Source organism: Meles meles, chromosome 11 (genome assembly GCF_922984935.1).
Source record: "Meles meles chromosome 11, mMelMel3.1 paternal haplotype, whole genome shotgun sequence".
NCBI classification, from domain to species: Eukaryota; Metazoa; Chordata; class Mammalia; order Carnivora; family Mustelidae; genus Meles; species Meles meles.
The window spans coordinates 13,695,696-13,720,631 of record NC_060076.1 but is presented as its reverse complement, the minus strand read 5'-3'; the positions used below and the strand labels follow the sequence as shown (position 1 = coordinate 13,720,631).

The window sequence follows — 24,936 nt, the reverse complement described above, 5'->3', positions numbered from 1 at the left end:
ACTCTGTCATACACCTGAAACTAATACAACACTGTATGTTAACTCACTGGAATTAACACAAAAACTTAACAAATTCAATGTATGGCTATTAAATGAGTAGGCTTCCTTGGTAGTTCCTAAGTCTTCTTACTACCCCAGTGGAAACCTGCCTATGCTTTTCCCTTCAACCACAAAGATCCTTCTGCCTCCCTCTTCCTACGCAAATCCTGCACGCCTTTCTTCTGGAGGGCCTCAGGAAGCCCCGCCCGCCCCCCCCCCCCCCCCCCCCCCCCCCCCCCCGCTCCGCGTTCTCACACTCATGCGCTTTACTGAGCTCCCCTCATACTCACAGGAAAAAAAACACACGCCCTTCTTCCATGCCATGTGGTTCTGTTTTCTGTTTTGCAATGTAAGATTATAAAATATCTTCTCAGAGCTATAGAGCACAGTTGACTGTGCAACTCCTTCTTTGACAGACCACCAAAGAGATGAAGAGGTTTGCCCCAAGTCCCCACGGGGGCAAAGTCAAGACTGGATTTGGACCTTCTGATGCCCCATTCTCAGTGGGTTCTGCAAACACTTAATGAGTCCCTGCCATGTGCCCAGCATTGGTCACCACAGTGGAGATCGTGGTGAACAGAACAGATCCGGACTTGCCCACGCAGAGCTTACAGGGGTGCTAGGAAGCTGCCCACTAAATAAATAATTGTACGTGCTTAGAGAAGTAGTTGCAAGAGACTTGGAAGAGAAATGCAGGGTTCAGGGGGGACCCCAGACTGTTTGGAGGGTTGTGAAAGCCTCACTAAAGAAGCACGTTAAAATGCATAAGAATGAGCGGAAGAGGAGCTGGTGGGTTTCTAAATGGTACCAGGCTAACTCAGGAAGACTTGGTTTGATGTTGGAAAGTTCCACTGCACCAGGGTTAATTAGATCACTTTGGACAGCCTCCTTGCCACAGGGCTCAGGGAGAAGGCTGCCCAGCGGCTCAGAGACTCTGGTGCCTCCCAGTCCTGCATTCAGCAAGGTGACAGGAGATGCTTCAGGTCTGCTCTGGAGGGTGACGCCTCACCCTTGCTGGCACAGTTCGGGCATATTCGACACATGGGTTGTTTTTGTCAAGGAAGTGCCTACAATGTGAGCTTGGTCATTAACAAAAATAAATTCTTAGCTCCTGGAAGTGGAAAATATTATTACCTACAAGGCCCATTGTAAACCTTATGTCATTTCACCTAAGTGGTAAAATGCAGCTTTTTCAAGATGGGAATGCATTTTAGTCACCATGAGTACTATATCCAGAGTTTATCTTCATGTTTTCTTGTGAGATTTCAGTGCACCTTGTTGAACTCTACCTAAGAAACTCCACCCGCATCCCACATTGGTCTTAGAAAATTAAACCTAGCAAGCAATGTGCTGGTGTAATGATGTGGAAGAAGGATGTGTGTGGACTGAGAGGAAGTGGGGTTTAGTCTCCAACTCTGCCCTTTACTAGGCTGGAAAAATGGCTTGACTCTTCCGAGTTTCAATGTCCTCATCCATAAAGTGAGGTTAATAAGAATCCTTGCACCTTGTGAGTTCCTTGAGACATTAAATGGAATCTAGGTAAAAATTCTTTCATGAGGTCTAAAGTGCTTACAAAATGTCATTTAAAAATGAACTTCCTATTGCAAATCCTCTTTTCCAAAGTTTAGATGGGCTCAGAGACCTGGTTAGGGCCAGAGGAAAGGTCTCTTGATTCCCACTCGGGTTCTCTTCCCCAGGTTGCAGCACTGAGGTTTGCCTTCCAGGGTAGCAATTCTTGGCAAGAGCAAGTCCCTGGGGGAAATGACTAAGTGCTGGGAGGGAGGGGCAGGGAGGTGTGGGATCCTCATGAAGGTAAGGAGTGGACACTGGGAGGGGAGATGCCAGGGCAGAGGCTCCTACCTTCCCAGTTTGCTGAAGCCTCTGACATTAGGTCTTCTCAGGTCTCCGTCGCTGCCTCTGTCCACCTTTCAATTTGTCGATCTGTGCGTTTGAAGCAGCCCTAGCATAAAATAACATGCTTTTTCGCTTTTTGCACATTTTGAAAGCAAAGTCAGGTTTTAATGATCAGTATTCTGTTCCTTGGTATTTTCTTTCAAGCAAAGGCCATGTTATTGTAAGATACTACGTTTCAATGGGGCTATTCTTTCATCCCCAGCAAACATTCCTGAGTGGCAGGTTTTAGGAGGCACTCCAATTTTTATTGCTTCTGGTGTCTGATAACCTTGGCAGGAGTACTTGTCTCCATGCCCCCCAAGGCCACAGTATTTCAGAAAGTTACAGTTCTTAAAATGGTTCTTTAATAAAAGCAAGTGCCACTAATCCTAAGTAAAGCAAGCTTTCCAAATAAGACCAGCTATGAATGTTTTAAAAAACAAAGAAAGGAAAGGAAGACACTTCAACAACAGGAGTCCACAGTGAAAACTGTGCATAGTTAAACCTCTTCAGGCGTTTTCACATTCATTTAAAAAGATGTTTTCAGCAAACTTTTCTAAACTCTCTACGAATGCTGAGCACGAGGGGCATGTGGTGTTTGTAGGCCAATATTCAATCCAGGTTGAGGAATCTAAAGGGTAGATGTACCTGCCAAGAAAAAAACGACAGTGAAATGGTTGTGGTGATGGCCACAGATAGAGAAGAGCTGAATTCCACAGAGCTCAGCCTGCTCAGGCTGTCCAGGCCCCAGGAGGCCATGCTGGCAGCCAGGCTCTGCTGCACTGGCCTCCCCCTGGGAAGGACCACAAAACCCCAAATCTCAGGAAGCCACTTGAGGGCTCCCACGATTAAAGGAAGGAATGGTGTCTGTTTCAAGAACTTTATTTATTAAAAAAAAAAAAAAAAAAAAAAGACGGGCGCCTGGGTGGCTCAGTGGGTTAAGCTGCTGCCTTCGGCTCAGGTCATGATCTCAGGGTCCTGGGATCGAGTCCCACATCAGGCTCTCTGCTCAGCAGGGAGCCTGCTTCCCTCTCTCTCTCTCTCTCTCTGCCTGCCTCTCTGCAGACTTGTGATCTCTCTCTGCCAAATAAATAAATAAATAATCTTTAAAAAAAAAGATATTTATTTATTTATTTGACAGAGAGCAAGAGAGTACAAGCAGGCAGAGCAGCAGAGGGAGAGGGAGAAGCAGTCTCCCCACCCAGCAGGGAGCCTGAAGCGGGCCTAACCCCAGGACCCTGGGACCATGACTTGAGCCAAAGGCAGTCGCCCAACCAACTGAGCCACCCAGGTGCCCCTCAAGATCTATGTTTTAAAAAGAGACAATAAGATGCGTATTTAAACATTTCTCTCTTTACAAAGAGAATAGTCTGAGAACTTACTGAGGGGGCAGATATGGTATTGAAGCGGTTGAGTGAACCTTCAGAGGTACCCTCAGACCCAGGTCCTCACTTGGTTTATCTGTCAGTGAGTGCTCAGTCGCCCTCATGGTTTTAAGTGACTCTTTGTTTTAAATTCCCATTGTCGGGGCGCCTGGGTGGCTCAGTGGTTTAGGCCGCTGCCTTTGGCTTGGGTCATGATCTCGGGGTCCTGGGATCGAGTCCCGCATCGGGCTCTCTGCTCGGCAGGGAGCCTGCTTCCCTCTCACTCTCTCTGCTTGCCTCTCTGCCTACTTGTGATCTCTCTCTGTCAGATAAATAAATAAAATCTTTAATAAAAAAAAATTCCCATTGTTTCACTGATTCTTGGCCTTATGGCTAAGACCAAGTGTAAATTCACATTATTGCATTTTGGCTTCTAATGGTTTGTTGGTTAATAGCCTGACACATAAGAAACGTGTAGTTAAGAATAAATGACACCTAGTTTTGAAGGAAAGATCAGAAACTCCAAAATGACTTACCTGAAACTGAAATTGTATTTTATCTGGAGGGCTTCTTTACCCATAATTAAATACTGTCTTCCTTTCTCCAGATTAGCGTTGGTACACGTGGCCTTTTTAATGAAGGTGACTTCAGAGTCCTTCTCCGCAACAGCTTCACCTGAGAGTCACACAAGTAAGATTATCACATTCATGTTACGATGTCACGAGCATAAACTCTTAACAATTCCAGTTCCTTATGGCTAATTATTGAGTATAAACTTAATATAAGTGGCTATTGGAGAGTGACAATGTCCATATGGTTAAGACATTGGAAGTAGGCTCTTGGCCATTTGCTAGCTGTGTGGCCCTGGACCAATGAGGCTCAGACCCATCATCTGGAAAATTGGGAATGACAATAAAACCTACCTTCTTAGAACAGTTGTGAATATATGAGAAGTGCTGAAAGCACTATATTAGTGCTTCTTACTATTACTCCTTTAGACCCAGGAATTAAAAGAACTTCTCTATGGTTGAACAACATTAATCTCCACTTATTATACAGTAAAATAAAAAAGTATTTGGCAGCTGGCAATGAATAATTTTGTAGAGAAGTATAAGACCTGTGGAAGACTCTGGAGGACTTGAAAGAGGATAACTTTGGGATTCTCGAAGAACTCAGGAGTAGTCAGGAAGGTGGCTCCCTTACATAGAATGCATTCCTTCCCATGCTGTCCTGCTGCATTTCTACCATCTTGAAACACATCTTCAATTCTCGAGGTATCCAGTAAATACTCCTGGATGTTCTTTGTCATAAATATCTCTCTGTTTCTCCCTCACTCCCCTTATACTTGAATTTCTATCACAATGTTTCATTCCATTTATCTGTCTTCAGCTAGGCAGGAAACTCCTTGAGGCAGGGACTGGGTCTGACTCATTGCTGTAGATTCAGAACTGATGATCGGTTATTTAACTGACAGAGTGATCCCAATTATTGAATCCTGAAAAACTTCTGGACACATGCTTCAATAGTAACTGCATATATGGTAAGCTTTAATTAGTGATATTTAATAAGCATGCACACATCAGTTCCAGCTGGTTTTCTTACGCTCTCCTGATGACCTTCAGGACATGACTTCCCCTGGCAGCAATATCTAAGCAGCATTCCCTACACTGTTTACCAGTTCAGCCCCTGTCATGGTAAGAAGTGTGGCTGCTGGGGCCTTATCATTATTTTTAAAAGCCTTTTGTTATAAAACGTCTCAAGCATATTCAGAAGAGGGAATAGTTAATTAACCTCAGCTTCCACAATCACTGATCTTTTTTTCCATTTATATTTTCACTCAGAGCACCCTGTGTTTTAATGGAAACACCAGTTTATCATTATCCTTGAACTGCCTATTTGCCCTCTATTCTAAATATCTTAGTTTTTAGCTTGGCTTATTGTTCATGTGCAGAAATTTTTGGGTAAGTGGTAAATGTGTGGTGTTCTGATATTTATATAAATTTGAAATTTATACAATTAAAAAAGGAACACCCGGAATGAGGAGATAATAAAGTAAGCAAACATTTCTAACATTTCCTTTTAAATGTCATAAATCTGAATGGACAGGAGAACAAAGAAGAAATGATATTGATAAAGAACTACAGCTTGGGAATCATCTCACACTGCACAACATTCAGAACAGCCTGGGATGTCTTCTGACACTACGTAAGAATTAGTAGAAAATAAGACAAATAACTTGTATTTCTGGAATGAAGAACACTTGATTATTTCAGTAAAAATAAGAATGGTTTATTCTTCCTTATAATGTGAAAGCTGGGTGCAAATGGCATTCAAAGTTAGACTGCGAAAAGATCAGAGTGCTAAACATATATTTTCATCAGAATGACAACCATGATTCAGAAAATTCGTGATCATCAATGAGAAAAAAACAGATTAACACCACAAATCAATTTCATACAGTAAAACGTTTGAAAATAATAAAAACCAGAAACACATTCTTACCAGGGTATCAATCAAGCAAATCAAGATTTGGAAAGTATTATTAATCTATGGCTAAAAATGATGAAGCATTTTCATACTTGAAACACTTGATACAATTTCAAAAGAGAAGAAAATTAATATAAACATAAAGTTGCAATTTAGGTTTACACTCCTACGTATTGCAAAAGTTATACCTAGTGAAATGAGAACACAACTTTTTGGTTTATGTGCTACTGAAGCTAGCACTGAGAACACAAATTTTTGGAAAATATAAATAAGGTGATAAAATTTCAACCATTATTGAAACAAATCAATGAATATAAAAAGTGTTTAAAATAATGTAAAATAAAAAATTGGGAACTTTGAAGATCGTTTAATGGGTTTTGCTGATTTCAAGGTACTGGAAAGAACAACTGAACAACATATCAAACTATTGGAGAGAAAAGGAATCAATGAGGAATACTTATGTGAACACCTTATTGGTGCAAATAGATTGCCAGGGAAGAGTCCAGTTTCAGCAAAACTTCTGAAGTTCCCAGCTGTTCAATTAAGTGTTGACTGAATTACCTATCAAGCAGGTATCAAGTGTCTCTGGACACCACAAAGATAGGAGCCAAGCCAGATCATCTCACTGTAACTACTTCTTTGTAAGTTTAGTGTTCTGCGTATCTAGGCAGAGTTAAGTAATAATAGGAAAAGCTTTAAAAATTTCAATAATGAAAAAATTGTAATAATGAAAGTTGGAAAAATATTGGAATTTTGACAGGCAGCTGGTAGTGCTAGAATCACAAAGGCAGTTTGGAAATAATGTCAAGCCTGATTGGTTCACTTTGATAGATATTGTGGTATAGAAGCCACTGTTTACAAAGTGGATAGATATGCTTTTTGGTGACTTGCTCATGATAGTCTAGCAATTGTGTCAATACAGTCTTCAGATGTTCAATAAAATGTATATCAACTTTAATAAGCTCACAGATTAGAGAATGAATAGTGAAATCGTATAAAAGTAAAGGAAACTATGAAAGTGGAACAAGCTTTTAGCAAGATAAAAATGATTATAAATTTAATATAAAACAAAATCAAACCACTTAAGGGAAAAGCTAATTATATGAAAATATTTTTGTTTTAATGACAAAAGTAAAAAATAAGATGAAATTTTAAGTTTTAAAAAAAATTGTGAATCCTAAAACTTTGTCTATGATGTTTGTAAAACTTTCAGGGTTAAAGGGGAATAAAAATTAAGAAAGTTAGGAAAACCAAATATTCAATAAATTTTCAAATTTCAAAAATTCAATAAATTGTTGTCATGATTCAGCTGATAAGAGAGATACATTGAATACATAAAAATGTCATATAGTGTCCGAAGGACTGGAAACATTTTTTTTTAAAAGATTTTATTTATTTATTCATCAGAGAAAGAGAGAGAGAGAAAGAGCGAGCACAGGCAGACAGAGTGGCAGAGGGAGAAGCAGGATCCCCGCGGAGCAAGGAACCCAATGTGGGACTCGATCCCAGGATGCTGGGATCATGACCTGAGCCAAAGGCAGCTGCTCAACCAACTGAGCCACCCAGGCGTCCCTGGAAACATTTTGAATGCGATTACTACCAACTGAGTAGAAGCTAAGAGAGACTTCAGGACCACAGATAGTACCTTTGCTATTAGGAGGTATTACTTATTGAGATTATAGTTTTGTAAAGACTATCAATTCAATAAAGATATAATTGGAAGTTTGATGTGGTTCCTTATTGTCAAATCAGAGCTCAGACAGGGGCAATCCTATAGTGAGTCAAGCAAAATAAGACAGACAATTTCTACAACTAAAAAACTTATTTGGAATTATTAGAATTATTTAATGAATCATTTGTGTGACTATATAATTTGACAAGAAGTTTTATAATATTTATAGCTTAGTTTAATTAGAGAATAAAAGGGAACATATTTTAAAATGCCTTATTTTTTTTTTTACATGTGAATTCATTTTATTATATTGGTTATTAAATGTCTCATTTATCCTCACATGGCATCTAACCCACAGCTTTGTACTTCATAGACGCTCTTAACTGGTTTCCCTGTTTCTACTCTTGATCTCTCCCACAAAAGAAGCCAGAATGATCTTTTAAAACCATAAATCAAATCATCCTGTTTGCCTACCTCAAACCTTTTGTTAGCTTCCCTTTGGACTTCTAGAATAAAATCTAAATATCTTGTCATGCGCTATAAATCCTTGCATGACCCAGCTCCTGCCTACCTCTCAGCTTCATCTCATACTAGTGTCTTCCTGCTCTGAACCCGCGGGGGTTCTTCAGCTCCCTGATGGTGCCAGGTTACTTGCTATCTCAGGGCGGTGGCATATTTGGTTCCCTCTTCACCCCACCCCTTTAAGAATGGCTAACTCCTAATATCACCCCCAAAAGACGCCATCTGTTATCACACTGAAAAAGTTTCCCACATTAATTACATGTCTCAAATATAATACTTGTTATGATTTAGAATTATTTGTTCATTGTCTTTCTTTCTTTCGTTCTCTCTCTCTCTCTTTCTTTCTTTCTTAACATGTCTCTTTGAACAGAATATAAATGTTAATAAGGCAAGAACTCTGGCTGAATACAACTCAAGTTGTATTCTCTGTGTCTAATATAATGCCTAGTCTATCAATATAATGCCTCATTAATGGCACATAGTAAGTACTAAATATTTGTTGAGTGAAAGAATGAATGAATGAATTCTCACCAGCTTTGTAGATATCCAGGAGGGTTGCAGTGTACTTAACGAAGACATTTTCTTCAGTGATAGATGAGAGACGAACTTTATAAACTGGTAGAAGAAACAACACAAGAATTCATGCTTAATATCGCTAATGCCATGTCCAGTAGAAGCCAGAGTTTGTCAAACAAACGAGAAATGAGGCATAGCAAGCTCTTATGGGCTCCCTGAGGTAAATCTCATTTCTTCCAAAAAACCTTCCTAAATACTCCCAATCTGATTCTACTGATTATAACTAATGATTTATTCTGCTAAGAATCATTAGCCCTAGCCACTGTTATAGAACAGGCTGATTAGGATAAGAGCAGCATCAAATTAAAAGACAGAAGCACACTAAACAAACAAGATATGTCTTTGTTAGATGTAAAGTTCGGATTTTGATCTTTTAAGATTAGTGGGGTCATGCCCATGGGGAATGTGGAAGAGCCCCTTCCTTTTCCATTTGTCCACAGAGGGGCCTTTATCATTCAGGCCTGTCCTGTGGGCCTCCTGTTTCCTTGCCTGGATTGTTTGGATACCTCCAGTGGCTCTGATCGTTGGATTTTGATAGGATTTGGTCTTCTGACTCATCTTTGCTGGGATTGGCAGCTATCTGACATGGGACATTCTTTATCTTGTTTTTTCTTCATTCAGGGATCAATTTTTAACCCATGGTATTTGATCTCAGGTTTGGAATGAGCAGCTTGAAGGGACCGATCCCTTCTATGTAGTCTAAGAAAAGATCCTTTCATTTTTGTTTTGGTAGAGTTGAAGTGAATGACCCAAAAGGTTTGCCCATTTTTGAGATTCCAGCTAGCTAGATGAATGAAAGAGCTCACTGTGCCAGAACCAAAGTCCAACTGAATTAGTAACTTAAAACAAATTTTGAAATATCCTGAATTGGGGTGCCTGGGTGGCTTCTTTGGATGAGCATCTGCCTCTGGCTCAGGTCATGATCTCAGGGTCGTGGAATCAAGTCCCACATTGAGTTTCCTGCTAAGCAGGGAGTCAGCTTCTCCCTCTGCCTCTGCTGCTCCCACAACCACACCCCACCCCTACCCATGCTCTCTCTTTTGCTCACTCTCTCAAATGCATAAGTAAAATCTTTTTTTCCATAGTCTGGAACCTAGATGTCCATCAACAGATGAATGGATAAAGAAGATGTGGTATATATACACAATGGAATACTATGCAGCCATCAAAAGAAATGAAATCTTGCCATTTGCGACGACGTGGATGGAACTAGAGCGTATCATGCTTAGTGAAATAAGTCAATCGGAGAAAGACAACTATCATATGATCTCCCTGATATGAGGACATGGAGAAGCAACATGGGGGGGTAGGGGGATAGGAGAAGAATAAATGAAACAAGATGGGATTGGGAGGGAGACAAACCATAAATGACTCTTAATCTCACAAAACAAACTGGGGGTTGCTGGGGGGAGGTGGGATTGGGAGAGGGGGAGCGGGCTATGGACATTGGGGAGGGGAGGCGAACCATAAGAGACTATGGACTCTGAAAAACAACCTGAGGGTTTTGAAGGGTCAGGGGTGGGAGGTTGGGGGAACAGGTGGTGGGTAATGGGGAGGGCACGTTTTGCATGGAGCACTGGGTGTTGTGCAAAAAGAATGAATACTGTTACGCTGAAAAAATAAATAAAATGGAAAAAAATAAAATAAAATAAAAAAAAATAAAAAAATAAAAAAAATTAAAAAAAATCTTTTTTTAAAAGATTTTATTTATTTATTTGATAGAAAGATAGATCACAAGTAGGTAGAGAGGCAGACAGAGAGAGAGAGGGAAGAAGGCTCCCCACTGAGCAGAAAGCCCAATGTGGGGCTCGATCCCAGGGCTCTTGAGACCATGACCTGAGCTGAAGGCAGAGGATTTAACCCACTGAGCCACCCAGGCACCCCAGTAAAATCTTTTTTAAAAAATCAAGATGAATTCTATGGAAAGAAAGACTATAAACCATCCCCAATTTATTCTGATAGCTGTATTTCCAGTAAGTGAGATCAGTGTAATATAATGGAAATAATACTGGAGAGCAGGATGCATCCTAGTTTTATTACTTAATTCCTGCATGACTTTGAACAAATTATTCAATCTCCCTGAAACTTAGTTTATTAACTGGCAAAATACAGATAGTTCTCTGTTACCTCAAACAGGTCTTATGAGAACCCACTGAGAAATGAAATAAGAAAGCAGTCAGTAAACACACAGTGTTGGATTAACTGTACTGAGATAATATCCTACTTTCTCTCTCTCTCTCTCTCTCTCTCACACACACACACACACACACACACACACGTTTTGAGATAGTGTACAATATGCTCTCTTTCTCTTTCTCTCTCTCAAAAAAAAAAAAGAAGCCAGAAATAAACATTAGAAACCAATTTTGATATGGTTTCTCTCATATGTAGAACATAAGAAGCAGGGCAGAGGATTGTAGGGGAAGGGAGGGAAATTAGAATGGGAAGTCATCAGAGAAGGAGGAAAAACCATGAGGGACTCTTAACTCTAGGAAAAAAACTGAGGGTTGCTGGAGGGGCGGTGGGTGGGGGCATGGGGTCACTGGGTGATGGGCATTAAGGAGGGCACAGGATGTGATGAGCACTGGGTGTTATATATGAAACTGATGAATTATTGAGCATTACATCTGAAACCAATGATGCACTATAAGTTGGCTAATTGAATTTAAATTAAAAAAAGGCATAAAAAGGCATAAAAAATATCCAATATATATAAGGAACTTACACACACACATGCACACACACACACACACACACACACACACGAAAATAAAGGAGCTAATTCTCTGAACTTAAGAGAAGACCACAACCATCCTGGGCATTTGACATAGCTCTGAGCTCTGGACATCCAGAAGGAGATGCTCCTTTTGAAGCAGAACATTGCAATTCTGCGTATATTTAAAATGATTTAGTATTGATATTTTCACCTTGTCTTTGAAGGGAGTTTGAAAAAAAATTCGAAGCCCCTAAACCATCTTTGTGTCTGCCTCTGCTCAACTGACTGGAAGAATAGTGAAATCTTTTTTTTTTTTTCCCATTTTATTTATTTTTTCAGCGTAACAGTATTCATTCTTTTTGCACAACACCCAGTGCTCCATGCAAAACATGCCCTCCCCATTACCCACCACCTGTTCCCTCAACCTCCCACCCCTGACCCTTCAAAACCCTCAGGTTGCCCCAACCTCCCACCCCTGACCCTTCAAAACCCTCAGGTTGTTTTTCAGAGTCCATAGTCTCTTATGGTTCGCCTCCCCTCCCCAATGTCCATAGCCCGCTCCCCCTCTCCCAATCCCACCTCCCCCCAGCAACCCCCAGTTTGTTTTGTGAGATTAAGAGTCATTTATGGTTTGTCTCCCTCCCAATCCCATCTTGTTTCATTTATTCTTCTCCTATCCCCCTACCCCCCCCATGTTGCTTCTCCATGTCCTCATATCAGGGAGATCATATGATAGTTGTCTTTCTCCGATTGACTTATTTCACTAAGCATGATACGCTCTAGTTCCATCCACGTCGTCGCAAATGGCAAGATTTCATTTCTTTTGATGGCTGCATAGTATTCCATTGTGTATATATACCACATCTTCTTTATCCATTCATCTGTTGATGGACATCTAGGTTCTTTCCATAGTCTGGCTATTGTAGACATTGCTGCTATAAACATTCGGGTACACGTGCCCCTTCGGATCACTATGTTTGTATCCTTAGGGTAAATACCCAGTAGTGCAATTGCTGGGTCATAGGGTAGTTCTATTTTCAACATTCTGAGGAACCTCCATGCTGTTTTCCAGAGTGGTTGCACCAGCTTGCATTCCCACCAACAGTGGAGGAGGGTTCCCCTTTCTCCACATCCTCGCCAGCATCTGTCATTTCCTGACTTGTTAATTTTAGCCAAGGAATAGTGAAATCTTATACCTTCATGGCTTCTCAAAAGTTCTCTCTGTTTAATTTGATGGGATCTATAAGAGCAAAGTGTCCTGGCTGGGTGTGTACATCACTCCTGTCGTTTTAAATGAAAGTTACATTTCTTTGCTGAAGGATAGATAATTTTGCATGTTAATGCTGAAAATCTGACATTTTCCTTCAAGGGAACATGGAATGTAGTATCCAAATAGTCACTATAGAAAGTTGTTGCTCTCTAATGGATCATGTATTCATAAAACTTTTATGTTTAATGGAACTCTATATAGAAACTTTGAACTTACCATAGGCAATGTCTGGTTTACATGCTGCTTCTTTTCTAGTATCTGGAGAGATTGTCAGATCCAATTCTGCCTGCATTTGTCCACAGTCAGCTGGATTTTGTGAAAAATGGTAAAAGTTAGGTTAATATAAAGAGGCAGACACTCCCTTTGGCAGTAAACACAGTTTTTACAAGCCCTGGAAATCCAGTATAATCTTATAAATGCCATTTTCCCCCTCTTCCACAAAGTGAAACATTACATAAAGCAAAAACAAAATGAAATAAGCAAAAACAAAATCTGGGACATGAGGCTTAGAATGGGTAGTCACTCCACATTCAGTTCCTTTGAAACGTATATGCTTTCATTAAAGAAAGGAAGAAAATTTCCCATTTTGAGTATAATTAAAAGTCCCTTGAAGGAACCAAAATGATAACCGGACTGATTTAGAGCTATAAAATGGTACAATAGGTACCTCGTATAGATATTAAATTTTTTGATAACCAAAAATAAATCCCAAACCCACCCAGACCCTCATGGGGTCAGTTGATGATTATTGAGTTTTGGGTCTTTTCCTTGACCAAGGGAAAGGATTTACAGAAGACTGAAGGGAACTGGACAATAAACAGAGATGTCACCGAGTGTTAAGGAAAAAAAAAAGAAGAAGAAAAAGAATGGGGCTAGTGGCTCAGTCCTGAGCCTCTGTTCTCTTAAGCTGTGGTCATATTACATTAAAAAGACAAGGTGAAAAGCAAGAATTTCACGTCCTGTTATTCCTCTGATATCCAACAAATTGTCTAGCAGGTGTTTCTCCATCTCTGTACAGTAGAAACTACCAGGGTGTTCAGAAGTTGTTGAAAAGTAGTTTTACAGTATTCAAGTAATCAATTTTCAGTCAGCTGAGATGTCTACTTCTGAGGAACAACTTTGTCAAATAGCTTCTGTCAGATTAGCCCTGGATTACAAGTGCTGCTTTAAACAAGCATGCAGTCTGAACATGTTAAATGAAGTTTACCTTCTACGCATTTGCACGTTACTCCTTCACAGACTTGCTGAAGATTGGCATGGGATGGGCTATAAAACATGGTGCATTGTTTATCTGTGGCAATGAAAGCATAGTTAGGAGAGGTGGTTTGATTAACACACAACACATTTATGGATCAGTGAGTCTCTCCCATAGGGTTTTGGAGATGACTTATTCCAAAATTTCTTTTTGTAACTTAGATGCAGGGAGATTAAACTATGCATTGTCTCTCCTGACGCATGTCCCTTTACTCTCCTTCAAAATGATTTCCCCTTCTATGCTTGAAACTTTACTGTTCAATATTATTTCTTAGAATTAAAGTTTTTGACACTTCCGTGAATGAGAGGAAGTAAATTTTGTTACATAAGGGTCTGCGGAAAGAGCTGTAATTGTTTAGGAGAATAGAGGAAGAGGGGCCAAGTATGTTCCACGTGATTTTGGAAGATAAAACTAGAATGAATGGGTGTGAGAGTTTGGTTCATTTTTAGAATTTTTTAAACAAGTAGAACTGCCTAAAGTAGAGTTGTCTATCTTGTGAACCAAAGAGCTCTCTGATTACTTAGTATTTGCAGAAAAAGCTCAGTGATCAAATATAGGATCATTGATTCAACATTGATTAAACAAGTTATATATCCAACACTGTGTTGATTCTGGGAGGATTAAAGAAATAGGGGGTCCATGAGCTTCTCCAAAAAGGAGAGATGCAATGAATACTGTAATGAAGGCAAAGTAGTTCTCTGAAGAAATTTCAGAGTAGAGTTGATTACCTGGTCTGTGGTATTCATACACCGTGAAAGTAGCAGGACTCAGAAACCCAACTTGAAAAAGTTCAAATATCCGGAATCGAACACAAAGGAACTCATCAGAAGGAATCTGACAATTTCAAGGTTTGAGCAAATTATAGGAGAAGAGACTCAGCATTTTAGCCTGCAAATTTTAAATAGTGATTGGAAATGGGGACTGATGGGAGGTGGAACTTACCGAATTCAGTTGCAGAATAATATGTCCATCTTTGATTTGATAATCAGAGAGTAGCTGATCTACCCCTTCCACAAGCTGAGAGAGGAAAGAGAAAGCTTGGATTTAATTTCATGATTTTTTTTTTAAGTTGATCTTTTTGTTTAAATGCATCCACCCGATATTGGGATGTTAGACATGGGGAAGTAATCCACTATTCAAAAAAGTCGAAAAGCTGCTCCTCCTCTTGAAAAAGTCTGAACATGTAATCCTATGCATTTACATTTTGTTCAGACCATGCAAGTATATGCCCCCACTTTACTTTGGAAAATTAAAACTTAGGTAGATTATTGGTTTGGAAAGAATATTCTAGGTGATTCTATGAAAGTGATATATTAAAATGCATTATTTTTATATATATTATACACATAATTATATATAATTTATAATTTAATAAATTATAAAATATGTTATTTTATATGTTAATATTATGTATATATATTATACACATAATTATATATATAATTTAATAAATTATAAAATGTTAAAATGAAGGGAAATAGCTTTATCTGTAAAAGAATGTAGTAAAGAAAGCCAAGCATCCATGACAATGTGTAAAAGAGAACATTTACAACTCTTAAATCTTCTGCGTTTGCACTGATTCCGGTAGGCAAAGCGATATCCATCACTGCATGGGAAGACCCAGATGATGATTCTTCTTTGCTGGGCTTGTAGCTAAAATAAATGGGAGATCAGAAATGGAATAAAAAAGTGGACAAGATTCTTTAAGAAAAGTCCTTACTTCTTAGTAGGTTTTAATTTTTAATTTGGGTCTGCCCTTACTTGCCTCTCTATAATATATGAACTGCAACCTCTAAATGTTAGTGTTGCAAGAGATCTTAGAGTTATCTATTCTAACTCTTTGCTCACTTGACCAATACTTTATTGAGAGAGTGGGTGTGAGTAGGAGGGGCAGAAGGAGAAGGAGTGAGAGAACCCCAAGCATACTCTCCCTGAGGGTGGAGCCCTGTGTGGGGGCTTTATCTCACTACCCTAAGGTCATGACCCTGAGATCACAACCTGAGGTGAAATGAAGACTCAGACTCTTAACCAAGTGCGCCACCCAGGCACCTCTTGACTGATACTTTATTATTTTTTTTAAGATTTTATTTATTTATTTGACAGAGAGAGAGAGAGATAGCAAGATCAGGAACCCAAGCAGTGGGAATGGGAGAGGAAAAGCAGTTTTCCCACCAAGCAGGGAGCCTGATGCCAGGCTTGATCCCAGGACCCTGAGATCATGACCGAGCTGGAGGCGGACATTTAACGACTGAGCCATCCAGGTGTCCCTTGACTGATACTTTAAATGGACCTGTAGAGGTCATTCAGTCCAAGCTCTTAACAAACTAGTTGAGGAAACGGAGGATGAGAGTAAGGAATGTACTTGTTCAAGGTCACATGACTCGTTCACCTCAGAGCTGCATAAATCTCTTGATTCTCATTCCAGTTCTTTTTCTAATGGAGCACACTTGAAAAGGAAAATTTGTTCTATATTCAAAAGAGACTCAATAAGCATGTTTAGGAAAAAGCTTGAAGGAAATACCCTAAAATGTTAGTAGCTACTCTCTTCTGGATGGTGAAATTTTAAGTGATTATCTCTTTTCTTTTCCATGCTTTTCTATGTTTTCTAAATTTTCCACAGTAGATACTTTACTTTAAAAAAATGTTTTAAGGACTATCCTCCATCTAGGAATTGTGCTTAGGAGGAAGTCAAGGAAAAAGGGAAAGGGGGTAAAATGAGAGATTTGGTGTTTTTTGTTTTTTGTTTTTTTTTCTGATAAGAGAAGAAAAAAAAAGCCACTGAACTGGGGAATCAGGAAAATTGGGTTTTACCCCAGTTCTGCTGAGAGATTTCTACAAATTGTTTTCTCTTTCTGGAGTTCATTTTCTTGGTAAAATAAACTGTGAAGAAGTATAAACTTGTGTTTCAAGTTTACCTTTATAATTCTAAGGCTTTGTTTTAAGAGGCAGAGGTTAGTGCTGCCATTAAGTGGAATTAGAAGATTTAAAAGGGGTAAGTTGGCAGGTCAGGGGCTGAGGACCAGGGATGGGGGCAGAGTGAGGGTGGTTCTGCAAAACTTGAGTTTCAGGTTCCAGCTTCATCTCAAGATGCTTGAGAGGCAGCTGGACATTTGAGAGTGGAACCTGGAAGATCTGCCAGGATTAAAGGAAGAAACTGGGGAGACAGCTTCGTAGTGGGAAGAAAACGGATCTCACCTGAAGGAATGAGTATTAGTTAAATGGGAGGTCTTATGTGAGCTAGTGAGGTGGAAGGGGATCTCTTTTCCCCAATCACACCTATTGGGGCAGACCCTATTAGATGTTTTGTTTGTAATATTTACTGTAATAATTAAAGATATCATAAAATCTCTGGTTGACAAAAATTTAGTCCCATTTGTCACAAAATTAACAATTAACAACAGACTATAAGACAACGTGGAACTGTAAAATGACACCTGGACATCTCCCTAATTGGATGGGTGAGGATCACCAGAAGCAGAGAACTCTTGCTCACAGATGCAAATACTCTGTCAACAGAATGGAAAAAGGCCTCCTGAGTGGAGAATGTCTATGAAAAGTTGCTGGAGCCTTGATGACTGGTTGCCATGGTGACTGTTTCAACCATGGAACAGAAATGTTCCTTTCGAGAAGCCCTTTGCCTGCTGCCAAAGACAGCAATCTCCCCCAAAGGCATTTTGTTCAGAGAGAAGGAGAGAAATGAAATCCTTTTTTCTTTTCTTACGGATACAACAGAGAGGTTGTAAAAAGCTAACTACAGGAAAGAGACCCCCTGAATACAGAAACTGTATGCTGGCATTTTTTTAAATCAGGAGAGAGAATATTTGAAGGCAAAGATTTTTTCACATGAATAAGTACTACACAGTTACTTTTGGACTTTATCCAACCTACTTTAACTTCACAGAGCCAAAGCATATTCTACCTGGCTTTTTTGAACATTCTGTTCCCAACTGGTAAAAGCCAAAAAAAATTAGAAAATTCAATATTATATCTCTATTTGCTTTCTTTTGTATATTAACAATCTGGAATTAGGCCTCCTGTCAATGAATTCAAATGAATGAGTTTTTGATAAGAGCTTTTTTATGTATCTCAGAGTTGTGGGACATAAGAACTGAAAGACACTTGGAGAACAGATAGTTTAGTATCCCTGCATTACAGAAGAGGCCCAGAGAAGCAAGCCGATTTGCCACAGGTCACTTGAGTACTTCACGGTAGAGGCTACCCCACAGGGGTCCTCCTGATCCATCAGAGCCCTCCTTTGTGCCCACTGTAGGGTCCCATGCAGTGATTCTGGCTCCGCCTTCAACAAGTCTGCTCACATCTTCCTGTGACCAGGGTTTGGAATTTAAACACAACTGTGATCATGCCTCCTCCTCCAGAAGAGAGGTACCCAAGTGCAGAAATGGCAGTTAGGAGGGTGGGAAAGGGAAACCTTAGCAGGAAGACATGAAGGAATGACGAAGGGTGTTTGAGAGGGAACAGAGGGCAGAGACTGGCCAAGGACAGAAGGAGGTATTGTGAGCAGGCTGGCCAGTGTGGGAATCCTGAAAAGAGAGAGACTGGACAAGGATGGGAAATGGCTGGGAAGGAGGTGGTGAGAAGCAGTGTGCTGTTCATTGAGGTCAGTGGTCTTAGGTTATACTGACTAAAGGAGGTGGTTTAGATCCTGACCTGAGTGTCAAGGTCTGGGGCTTGAGGCCCTGCCTCTACCACCAATTCTGTGAGAACTCAGCAGGTCACCTCATCTCTTTGGGTTTCAGCTTCGGGGTTCACTATGTCATCCCCCCAAATCCTTTTCTGCTCTAATCTATTATACAGCTCTACGGAATTTCTAAGTGCTTTGACATCATCTGTGATTACATGCAAAATCAGCAGAATACCAACCAACCACAGAAATCAGTTGTTGAGAATATGAAGAGTTAAGGAAATAGCACAACAGGAGGTATGAAAGGAAGAGGGAAGAAGTCTGTGTTCTAATCATGGGTCCACCACTGACTGACTCTGTGTGATCACTAAGGTATGTGTACATAATTTCAAAAACCTATGCTTTTTTTAAAAAAAGATTTATTTATTTATTTGAGAGAGAGAGAGAGAGGGAGAGCACTAGCAGCGGGAGGGGGAGGGGCAGAGGGGAGAGGGGAAGGGGAACAGAGGCAGAGGGAGAAGCAGACACCTCGCTGAACAGGGGGCCCAACGTGGGGTTTGACACCTGGACCCTGGTTCTCAAGGCTGGCTACCATCAGAATAACCCTAGGGGTGAGGCCAGAGTTTTGAATAGTTCTAAAAGCCCTCCAGCTGACTTCCATGTGCAGCCTGAGTTGAGAACCACTGGCTGATAAGGGCTAGGGATATTTCTGGGTGAATATGATTTTTCTAACTAGGAGAGTAGAAGCTGCTTATAAGAAAGCCTTTTTCTTTTTCTTTTCCTAATACTTCAATCTCCTCTCTACCTTTCTGGAAGATAGAAAAAAGATAATATTATAGTGTTTGAATAAGAAGGCTGAAAGTGGGAGGCCAAAAACTATGAGCAAAAACAAAGCAGTTTCACAAAGTAGCTATCTAAGAACACTCATTATGTCTTGCACTTTAAAAAGCGCACAATTTTGCGTCTTCCGGCCATCTTAAAATTCGAGAAGGTGGAAAGACATAATAGAATGGCACAATCCAGACCTTGAAGTCTTCGCTCCCCTTTGTGAAAACAGGCTTACCTGGCACAGGCTATGATGCGCTTGTAATCCGAGTTACCATAGCCTCTGTAGCTGGATGCTAGCACACACGACAAACAAGCAAACAACATGACGGTAAACCATTTTCAGGTGTTTTGCACCCGTTATAACAGAATAATTAGTGAAAAGGTCTCTGAACACAGTTAAAATTATTTATGACTTGGAAATTGACACTTCTGGTGATTTTAATGGAAATTCATGGCTACTGACAATATTAATAATTATAACAGTTCTTTGCTCTCAAAGAACTTATAATTTAAGGAAGGAGTTATTTAAGGTAACATGTTCGGAGAAGGTTGTAGGGAGAAAGAGCTGATGCCCGGATTCACTGGTTGCTAGAAATCCCTTATCCCTTGTAGGGATAGGTCTTAGAGCCACACATAGAAGCTCTCAGGGCAGAAGAAAGTACACCCTCTGATCCTGGGGCCATGGTTAGTAGAGGACTACAGAGTGCAAGAGGACTTGCTTTTGAAATAGAGGGGAGAACCAACCCACCAGAAGAGGGAGATGAAGACCACAGGAAGAAAAAAAGGGAGGGGCACAAAATTACAGTGTAAATCATGCTGTTTTACCTTCTATGTCTTGGGTTTCAATTTTCAAATGAAAGCTGCAAATTTCATCAGAGGTGCCGGTTTTTTGAACCACAGTTGTTACCTGCATTGGGACAAGTGTACAAGAATATTCTATTTAAAACGGGACAGTGGGAAGGCATTATGGCAGTACTGTTTTTGCTGCAGATGGGATGCCTGAAGTATCATTTCCACAATCCAGTGCAAACTGGGTGCAGTGAAGACTCATCTCACAATAGCTGGACTTTCAGCAAACCCCACAATCTGAAACATAGCTGAGAAGCCCAAGTAGGGAAAAAAAATGATATCTAGACCGGCAGAATCTTGCCAAATCCCATGCAGTCAAATCTGAGCACCCGACTGTACAGAAAAGTTCCTAAGCCTCTCACCTTTGAACCTGTACATTAAGTTTTATGCATAATACTACAAGGCTAGGAAGTATGGTTTTCTCCCAGCTCCCACACCACCCATGGTAAACAACAAATTATAGGTGTGCACAGAAAGACGGGGGTGCTACCCGAGGTAGGTATGTTGAGAGCAACTAGAAGTGACAGAGAAGTGGATAACCATCTCCCTACCAACCGAACCGTGCAATCTTATGAAGTCTTTGAAGGGACAAATGTGGTAAAGATAAGAGCATAATTAAAATCATCAGTAGAATATTAAATTCTGCTTAGAATACATAATTGATCTTATTTTAGTCATTTGGCAGTACAAGTTTTTCTAAGTTGTCTACACAAGTGCACACAGTCTATGGCTAAAATAAAAGAAACTTAAGCCCTTACGTATATACATCAATCTTAAATGAAGCTGGATAAACGAGGTGTGACTATGCTACAAACCACAGAAAACATGGATACATACGGGTGTGTGTCCACACACATGTACCATATGTACCTTTACGTATTGAACCATAAAATTATGTATCTATATGTATAATTATATATATAATTTCCACAAATACAAAGACTATATGCATACAAGGATTAACATAACCATTTGCAAAAAGCAATTATGAATACAGCTACCAAATAGCAAAAAGAATCAAATAAATGAATCCTACTTTAGTCATGGTTACCCAAGCCTAGATTTCTGTAACTTTGTGGCAAAGTCCCTAACTTTCTTTTATGTTACTTGGTACAAGCAGACACATCATTGTGCATGAAACCGGCTCTCAGGGAAATACTTACATGTACTGTGGCCAGCCCATTGCCATATCCAGTACTGACTACAAGGTCATCATTGAGAGGCACCTGAAAAGGGGATGAGAAACCATGCTTTCTTTTCTTATTCAATGATGAGGGAGGACAGAACAATGAAGAGTTCATGGACACCTGCCAGCTTCCTCTCTCAGAGCTTTTGTGAGATTAAATGGTAAGACAGTGAAAATCCTGTGCACACAGACACGGAAAGTGCTGGAAATTCCCCTTTCCCTTTTACATGTAAATATGATGTCTGAGATCTCCTGAGTAAGCCAGTGATACCAACATATTAGAAGTTATTTTTGGTTACACCTTCATTTATATATGGTTATGATAAAACTGGATCTTCATCTCCTTTTGCCAACTGAGTAAATGTCTTTCAGTGCCTCATGACGGCTGTCTCCTCCACTTCCCAGTGGTCTCTGTTTAACAAAACACTTGGCACCCCACCCAGACCCCTAGCACCTCACTTAAGCCTGCCAAATCCTTAGGTGCTGATGGTCTTCTTCCCATCTTTCTAGAAGGAGAGTGAAGGAATGAACTGGGTTAAGGAATTCTCTTCTTCAAAGGAACTCAATTATATAAATGCCCCTTGATTTGTGGAAAGCATGGGGGAGATGATTTTGTGCAAGAGGCTGGAAGAGTTGGTTCTTTGCTCACACTAAATCTGTAGCCTGCCCTTCCCTTACTTAGCACACTGGTGCAAAAGGGATTTGGTGCCCATGAAAAGTCATCAGCCCTTTTTCTAAATTTTAGTAAATGTACATAAACAGGTCAACTTCCTTTTTTCCCTGATGCAATATGTAGCATTTATTGAAAAGCCAGCACATCAAGATGCTACATGAGGAATGGATTCTATGAACCTAAGTGACATATAAGTTTGGGAAATGAACACTGTTGCCCTGCCCTTGTCCCCAAGCCCCTCTGTTGCCCATTCTTGCCCAGAGTCACCACATTTAGTCACATATGTATTAAAGATGGGGTATCTTCTATGAAAGAACTTGTTTAACTTCATTTAAGCTACAGTTTCCCACACTTTCTTGATCACTGAACTTTTTTTAGGTAACATATTTCAGGAAATGCTGGCATAGAGAATTCCAAACTCGGTATTACTACCCTGGATTTTCTACAAAAACAGTATCGTCATGGGCTGAGGTTTAAATTATTTAAAAATGGCAAGGGGCCCCTTACAGCATTACCCCTGCAGAGAAGAATTAATTCCAGCTATGTCCAGTAGGTCTACCGTGTTGTTAAGGTCAAGACCTCCTCATGAGAGCTTAGACCACTGGCTCAGAATGTCAGTCTCTGGTGAACTCTACGGGTTCCCAGAGAAAGAAGACACGCTACCAACCCAGGGGCCACAAGCACTTCTGCCTGCAGAGGCCCAAGCACAAAGTACGGACAAAGTGCATACACACATGTCCCATGACTGGCGGGAACTGGGACAGATGGAAGAATGCTTGCTGCTGTGCCAGATCCTATGGATTTTCAAAGGAGTTGGGAAGCAGATTTCTATTTGAAGTCTATGGATTTTTTAATTAAATATTTTATTTATTTATTTGAGAGAGAGAGAGAGAATGAGAGAGAGAGAGCAAGAGAGGGGGAAAGTCAGAGGAAGAGGCAGACGCCCTGCTGAGCAGGGAGCCTGATGCAGGACTTGATCCCGGGACCCTAGGATCATGACCTGAGTTGAAGGCAGACGCTTAACCTACTGAGCCACCCAGGTGCCCTGAAGTTTATGGATGTCTAAGTATTGGAATATGTCTATATCTCTATCTATATATCCATACCTATCTTTTTTTTTTTTTACTATGGGCCAATAGTTTGTAATTTTTGCATTAAATTTTATTGCTCGGGGCACCTGGGTGGCCCAGTGGGTTAAGCCTCTGCCTTTGGCTCAGATCATGATCCCAGGACCCTGGGATTGAGCCCCACATTGGGCTCTCTGCTCAGGGGGGAGCCTGCTTCCCCCTCTCTCTCTGCCTGCCTCTCTGCCTACTTGTGATCTCTCTGTCAATTAAATAAATAAAATCTTTAAAAAAATTTTTTATTTCTCATGCCTATTCACTTTTTCCAAACATGGATACAGACAGTAAAAAACTATTTCCAGTTATTCGTATATTAAAATACGACTTAAAAACATCTAAAATGTAGTAATTAGAAAAATGTGTCTTAGCAGCTGTTTACTGGCAGCTACTCTAGAACTGACGAAGAAACTAGTTTTTCCAATGTGTTCTTTTTTGGGGGAAATTTTCATAGGCCATCAATGTTTTCATAAAAAAAAAAAAAATCCAGGGGAGCCTGGTTAGCTCAGTTGGTTAAGTGTCCGACTTTTTTTTTTTTAAGATTTTATTTATTTATTTGACAGAGAGAGATCACAAGGAGGTAGAGAGGCAGGCAGATGTGGGGAGAGAAGCAGGCTCTCTGCCGAGCAGAGAGACCGATGCGGGGCTTGACCCCAGGACCCTGAGACCATGACCTGAGCCGAAGGCAGAGGCTTAATGCACTGAGCCACCCAGGTGCCCCAAGTGTCCGACTTTTGATCTCAGTCCAGGTTTTGATCTCAGGGTTGTGAGTTCAAGCCCCACGTTGGGCTCTGCACTGGGCATGGAGCCCACTTAAAAAAAAAAAAATCGAGCAGGGTACACGGGGTAAGTTGTCGGAGGACCTAAAGGCCAATTGCAGCTGGGCCACAGTTTGCCTGTGTCACAGGACCGGCTGGAGCCATTGTGGATGCCCAGATGTGTTTTCTCTCCCTCTATCATTGTACCTTTTGCTACTGTTCTCTCTGTCTGGAATGTTATTCCCTTTTCTTCACCTGGCTAAGTCATTCTGATTCTTGCAGATTTAACCCGCACCCCTGGATGCATTTGACAAATTCCTACCTCTCACCTTGGGTCAGGAGGCCCTGCTCTGTCCTTCCATGTCCCTGTCAAGGCCCTTATTTTTCACTGTCTATTAAAATAACTGTCTCCCTGAGCACACAGTTTCTTCATATACTTTGCCTTTGAATTCCCAGTGCCCAGGATGTAGCAGGTATCAGTGTCTTTTTTAGTAGTAAATAGATATATTTATAAAATAAGAGTGGAACACATGATTTCAAAGGCCCCATCCAGTTACAAAATATTATCGAAAGTCCTTCATTTACCTCTATTGGCCTTCCAAGGAAACTGCTCTCTGTCATCTTATAATGGTGGATGTCACCTTTACGCTTATAAGAAAGGTTGATATCCATGTCCAAATGAAGTTGTTTAATCATGAGTGAATATTCTGTCAGGCCCTCGATGGCATTAATTGTATCCTATCAACAATTAGCAAGGCACAAAAATAGGTTTAGTTCATTTACATATTCCCTGTGTTTACAAATACCCTTTCTTGGGAGAGGGTGGGGATATGTTAAAGCTGTGCTGAAACTCCAGCTGACTGAGTGGAATTGGTGAAGGGCCCCCAGGTGGAGGTAAGAGGAAGGTCTTTCCCTCCCCGGTAAGAATGCTGCTATTGGCAGGGAGAGGAAGGAAGTGTGGCCTCAGGTCCAGGTTCTCCATGCATCCCGAGTGCGTGACCTCAGGCAGGTCACTCTTTGCAGAATGCCTCCATTTTATCTTTAAGTCTCACCTTAAATAAATCCACAGTGAGGCTAGAAATAAG

General features: G+C 40.5%; 1 protein-coding gene across 1 annotated transcript in view; it reads right to left on the bottom strand.

Annotated features, from left to right (window-relative positions):
- Positions 1-2,274: 2,274 nt before the first annotated feature.
- Positions 2,275-24,936, bottom strand: part of C5 (complement C5) — a 91,148-nt gene continuing 68,486 nt past the window's right edge. The window contains exons 30-41 of the mRNA XM_046022273.1: positions 24,437-24,589; positions 21,277-21,339; positions 20,090-20,171; positions 19,500-19,557; positions 15,345-15,447; positions 14,737-14,811; positions 14,523-14,628; positions 13,747-13,830; positions 12,756-12,845; positions 8,509-8,592; positions 3,833-3,971; positions 2,275-2,580 (exon numbers count right to left, since the gene is read on the bottom strand). Of these exons, the coding sequence (XP_045878229.1) occupies positions 2,442-2,580; positions 3,833-3,971; positions 8,509-8,592; positions 12,756-12,845; positions 13,747-13,830; positions 14,523-14,628; positions 14,737-14,811; positions 15,345-15,447; positions 19,500-19,557; positions 20,090-20,171; positions 21,277-21,339; positions 24,437-24,589 (1,176 nt within the window). The 3' untranslated portion in view covers positions 2,275-2,441. The remainder of the gene's footprint in view (positions 2,581-3,832; positions 3,972-8,508; positions 8,593-12,755; positions 12,846-13,746; positions 13,831-14,522; positions 14,629-14,736; positions 14,812-15,344; positions 15,448-19,499; positions 19,558-20,089; positions 20,172-21,276; positions 21,340-24,436; positions 24,590-24,936) is intronic.